The following is a 6,000-nucleotide window of genomic DNA, read 5'->3' on the forward strand; positions in this document are numbered from 1 at the left end:
TGCACCATCAAAAAAGAGGGTTTGTAAACTGAAAAAAAAAAAAAAAAGCTGTCCTCAGGCAGAGAAAGGTCAATTATTTCGAGCGCAGATTCAAAACTCTCTAACTGGTGTTCTACTCTAACTGCCATCCAGCGTATGAGAGCAACCTCCGCATCTGTATTTTCCTATCTCTAAAAGAAAGACTATCTCAGGGAAGAAGTACATTCTTTTTACACAGCTTTTCAAGTTCAAAAAGTAAATTCATCTGTGTCTTTGTTCTTTATGCTAAGCAAGGTCAAAGAGTTGAAGAAACTTCTAAAGCAAAAAAACCCAGAGTCTACTCCATATTTGGCTCTGGAGCGACGTTCCACTACTGAGAAACACACAAAATACACAAACATAACTCTTCAGATTCGGTTCCACCCTATTCCCAGTAAAGGCACGGTTTCAGTACCCCTGGAATCAGGATGAGAGGAGAAAACTAGCCATACAGAATTGAGTTTTAGCTCTAAGCTTTTTATTTATTTTTTCATTCTCCAAAACTGCAGCTACTCTGAAGAATTTATAATGTTCCAGACACTGGCTAAGTAAACACTTTCCATACAAGACCTCATTTCATCTTAATCTCTAAGGCAGGCACATTTTTATCCTTCCTTTACAGACAAGAGAACTGCAGGTGAGAAGGGTTAACTCACTTGTCCAAGGTCACACATTTAGAACGAAGCCAAGCTTTCCACGGAGAAGTCTAACTCCCAGACACCAGGCTATGTGGTGCAGGGTCAGACTTCTGAGACGCTGCCCTGCCGGGAACACTCACTGTCACCCCTCTTAGAAGATTCATTTATCCCCATTTGCTCCAACACAGTGCTGACAACTAGGAAGCTGCTTATCAAATTGCATTTTAATAAAGAATCTTTACAAACACAAATATGCCAAAGGGTACTATTACCCAAGCATTATACCTATTCACATTATCAGCAAGTCACATGCTTCTTTATGACTCTGAATTAATATATACAGTTTAAAAAACAAACTCATAGAAAAAGAAAAAAGATTTGTGGTTTCTAGAGGGGGAAGACAGGATGAGAGAAAGCTGGTCCAAAGGTACAAACCTTCAGTTATAAGATAAGAGTGCTAGAGACGCAATGTGCCACAAGATGCCTACAGTTAACAGTGCTGTACGATATAGAAGAATCAGATGTTAAGAGGGTGGATCCTAAAATTTCTCATCACAATATTTGTAATTCAAACCATTATGCTATACAGTCTAAACTTGCAAGGTATTGTAGGTCAATTATAACTCAATAAAATTGGAAAAATACACAGCTTTATAAAACACAGATTCACATCAATAATGGTGCTGCTACTGCTAAGTCACTTCAGTCGTGTCCGACTCTGTGCGACCCCACAGACGGCAGCCACCAGGCTCCCCCAACCCTGGGGTTCTCCAGGCAAGAACACTGGAGTGGGTTGCCATTTCCTTCACCAAAGCATGAGAAAAGTGAAAGTGAAGTCGCTCAGTCATGTTCGACTCTTAGCAACCACATGGACTGCAGCCTACCAGGCTCCTCCATCCATGGGATTTTCGAGGCAAAGTACTGGAGTGGGGTGCCATTGCCTTCTCCATCAATAATGGTGAGCACAGTTTAATAAGAGTTACTTAACTAAAAAAAAAAAAAAAATTCTACTTTGAAAAAAAAGTTTGTAGACCATGACAGCAATCAACAATAAAATGACAGTATATGCAAGTTTAAAAGAAATATTATTTCCAAAATATGGGCTCTTACAGAAGAATAAATAAGTAAATGTCCCACAAATATTTATTGAACACCTTTTTCAAAAAGGTTCGAGAGGGAGGGGACACATGTATACCTATGGGTGATTCATGTTTATGTTTGGCAGAAACCAACACAATACTGTAAAGCAATTGTCCTTCAATTGAAAATAAATATTTAAAAACTGAGGTATAAGTGACATACACTGTATCAGTTTCAGGTGTACAAGAGAATGATTTGATATTTGTAAATACTGAGAAATCATCACAAGTCTAGTTAACATCTGTCGTCATACAAAAATCACAGAATTTTCTTCCTTGTGATGAGAACTTTCACGATTTACTCTTAGCAACTTTCAAATATGCAATACAGTGTTATTAGCTGGAGTCACACTGCTGTACATTACACCTCCATGACTTATTCTATAACTGGCACTTTGGACCTTTAGACCCCCTTCCCCCGTTTTGTCCCCCTTTCCTCCACCTCTGGAAACCACCAATCTGCCAAATACATTTCTTTCCTTCCACAGAGCCTTAATACTTATTTCACTGTCCCTACGTGTTTGCGTCAAAAAATACGTATTTGTTTAAGGTACCAAGTTTAAAAACTTAAAAACGAAAAGGGATGTATCTACCTTCCACTCGATATAATCTATTTTATGAAAATTTATCATGAAAACCTTCAAACAAAAAGAATATTAATAATGACTACCCATTAAAAATTCACCTAGATTCAACAACTGTGAACATTTTGACCATATTTTCTTTAATGCATAAGGAAGTTTATAACTGTTAATCACCAAACTGTTTGAAAATAAGCTGCAAATATCATGGCACTTCACATGTTTTCCTGCCATTATCACATACAATAAAATTAACAGCAATTTTGATATCAATCCACATTCAAAATTTCCAAGAATGTTTTCTATAGGTTTTTCCTTTTTAGAACTCTGATGTAATTAAGGCTCATGTATTATACGTGGTGGTTTTGTTTCTTTGTTGTTGTTTAGTCACTAAGTCGTGTCTGACTCTTTTGCCACCCCGTGGAGTGTAGCCCTCCAGGCTCCTCTGTCCATGGGATTGCCTAGGCAAAAATACTGGAGTGGGCAGGCTGCCATTTCCTTCTCTATTTGTCTCTTTAGTCTCTTTTAAATCTAGAAATTCTTCTCCCTACCTACCTCCCATCAAATATTGACTTTTTACAGAAACAAAAACAGGTGTCTTATAGGATGTCCCACATCTTAGATATGTCTGTTTCAATCTTTGTCCAAATTGTGCAGTAAGGATGAAATACAGATTTGAGGATGCATTGTAAAAGAGAATGCAAACTATCTCATTAATAATCCTCATTACATGTAGAAATGATAATAGGTTGAATATACTTGGATCCTTAAAATGTATTTCCAACATTAATTTCACCTGTTTCTTTTTACTTTTTAGAAGTTGGTATTAGGAAATTAATAATTACAAATGTGGTTTACATCGTATGTGGTTCATATTATATTTCTATTGGACAGCATTAGTCTGAAAGCTTGATAAGTTAGATTCACTAAATGAGATTTTGCAAACATACTTCCTAGGTGGTGCCATGTCACTAATGCAGTCTATTCCAAGAGCCAGGCCAGGTATGATCACTTGGTTACGGTGACTAACTGCACTATCTTTTCACTGTAAAAAAAAATCACATTTTCCTTTTTCCAATTAAGAATTGTGGCTAATTCGTAGATTCAACCTTTCTCTGAGTGGTTTAGGATCCATTAAAAATCCTTGCCTGAACCAATTATATCAATGCAGGTTTCAACATTTTTCTGTGAAGAAGTTTCTCCTTCCCTCTCTCTCCCTCCTTCTCTCTCCCTTAGTTTTCCTTCCCCTCTCAGAATTTTATTAAAAATTAATTTACTCAGTATTTCACAATCAAGTTCTTCACCTCACAATCAAGTACAGTCATTATTCTTGATGCTCAAACTGTCTCTGATGTGGGCCAGTGAAAGCCCCTTCAAGCCAGCTCCTGTGTCCTTTTTTCATAATCGCCCTCCGCCTCTCGTTTTCAGGTACTCCAAGATACTCCAAGCTCAGCCTCAACTGACATTAACCCTTTCTCTGTTGGGTGCAGATTTCCTTTTTGTAAGGAACCATACTGAGAAACCAAGATTGACATTGAGTGTGCTCTCAAAGGACAGAAACTGCCCTATTAAAAAAAAAAATCATGAAATCATATTCAGATTCAACATTGTTTTTAAAAAGTCTACTTAATGTCCACACTTGTATTTCTTTTCTCTTACACTGAAAAGCTTGGTTTCTAATAATATTCATAACTTTACTAATTTAAGTTTACCATTTATTACTAACAGAGCTGAGTGAAATTAAAAATTTCCTGTACAGATACTGCACTGTGATCAAAATTTACTTAAGATAATTATTTTTCCTATGTGATTACAGAACCAATTCTATACACAGGATAATTTTACACCATTCTAATAATTCTTTGATAGTACACTCGTCTTACAATTACTTCTACCAGAGTCAGATACCCATTGCCTTAAAAAGAAAAAAAGAACATTTAAAAGTAGTCGTGGCCTTCTGTCCCATCTGCTGCGTGCCACAAACATGCAATGTTTAAGTGACTGTTTTACCAGAAGGAACAGACTGGACCACAAAGCAGGCTCGCGGACGATCAACATCACACGTAAAGCAGAAGGTTATAAAACACAGGAAAGGAAATGAGCCTTGGCCTGTGTGGGACCAAAAAGCTGAGGAAGAAGCTCACCATGCAAAAGCTGGGCTCAACTCAAGCCAGCGAACCTCCACAACTGCCTGCATTTAAGATACAAAAACCCATCACCACCACCATCATCAGCTCATTTAATTCAGTTAGAGGCCGGAAACAAATCTCCCAAGTTTCTCAAGCCACGTAAAGTATGAAAGTGAAACAAACTACCTTTTTTTGTCCCTTTTCAAGAAATTCTTCCCCCCTGCTCTTCCATTGCGGCCGTCTTCAAGATCCATCGCGACCTGAGGAGAAACCACAGCCAATCAGTCAAACGTAAGATCCTCAGAAGGCTAAGATGAAACTGAACTTTACTACAGCGCGCCGGGCAGAAGGGCGGAGCGCTCGCCCTGATGCTCCAGCGGCTCGTGGCCGCGAGGGTCGCCGCAGGGACATTACTCAGCGCCAGGCATCCAGCCTCCGCACGCGAGCCGAGGGGCAGGGCGGCGGCCCGGCCCGGACTTTGCCCGCCTCCACCGCGGCTCTGCCTCCCGGTTCCCCACGCCATCCATCTGCCCGCGGGCTCAGAGCCCGGCTGCCCGCACAGCGCTGGCTCTGCAGGCTCGGGGCAGCAGACTCCAGGACGGATAACTATCTCAAAAAAAAAAAAAAAAAAAACCTAGAGACAGGTGCCTCACGAGCTCCCCAACTGAGAATAAGTCTCACCCCTTTTAGTCCCCTTGGACTTGCCAATTGGCATCACCCCTTCCCTCTCCTCCGAAGCCCTCCGCCCCAGGAGACCCAACTCAGGAAATTAGAGAGCCCTCCCATCCTCCCCCCGAACCTTCTCCGTCTAGTCCCCAGCTTCCCGCGCCCTACCTCGGGCTTTCCCTCGGAATGTACACTAAGGCGTGAATCTTTGAAGAAGAGAGTCAGACTCCAGCGGAAAGACGCGGCGGATGCGAACAGCGGTCTCGGCTCCACTGAGTCTCGAAGAGCCGCTGCTCGTACGCGCCCCCGCTTCCCGTGGCCCTGGGAGCAGGGAGCGGAGAACTTGCGCAAAGCCCACGTCCGGTGCTCTGCGCTCGGCCAATCAGCCGCAGGCTCGGGACGGCTCCCGGCCGGTTCTATTGAATTCTGATTGCGCGAAATTACGAAACAGGTTGGAATTATATGGGAGGAATGTCCTCGCTTCTGTTGCCCCTCAGCAGAAGGGCGAGCAGGGAAAGCTTATCAGCTGAATCACCTAGGGCTTTTACGTTTAGAGATCCCTTGTCTGTACAAGTCCACGAAATTATGAATATATAGATAGATATAAATGTCACTGTACAATTCGCTTCTTGTGACTCGATTAGATAAGGGAAATTTTCTTTGATATCACATCCAATATATTCTAATAATACAATATCCGGCTTTGCCCATTCTGTAGTTAAAATTCCCTTCCGCTCTCTTATATTTTGTTTTTCATTAGATTACACATCGTTTGTTACTTTTTTTTTTTAAGTCATATATTTTTGTCTTTATAACAACAAATTAAAGA

At 40.8% G+C, this 6,000-nt stretch overlaps 1 protein-coding gene across 2 annotated transcripts in view; it reads right to left on the reverse strand.

The window, feature by feature from the left end:
- The window catches only part of LOC147374474 (ATP-dependent translocase ABCB1), a 101,567-nt gene extending 96,079 nt beyond the window's left edge, over positions 1-5,488 (reverse strand). For both annotated transcript variants that reach the window (XM_086397278.1, XM_086397277.1), the window contains exons 1-2: positions 5,340-5,488; positions 4,692-4,765 (exon numbers count right to left, since the gene is read on the reverse strand). Coding sequence is in view for 1 of the 2 variants with exons in the window: in XM_086397277.1 (XP_086253403.1) it covers positions 4,692-4,759 (68 nt within the window). In the remaining variant the exon portion in view is untranslated. The remainder of the gene's footprint in view (positions 1-4,691; positions 4,766-5,339) is intronic.
- Between the last annotated feature and the right edge of the window lie 512 nt (positions 5,489-6,000).

Source organism: Bos grunniens, chromosome 4 (genome assembly GCF_055505025.1).
Source record: "Bos grunniens cultivar Pamir isolate PY7600 chromosome 4, Bosgru_T2T1.0, whole genome shotgun sequence".
NCBI classification, from domain to species: Eukaryota; Metazoa; Chordata; class Mammalia; order Artiodactyla; family Bovidae; genus Bos; species Bos grunniens.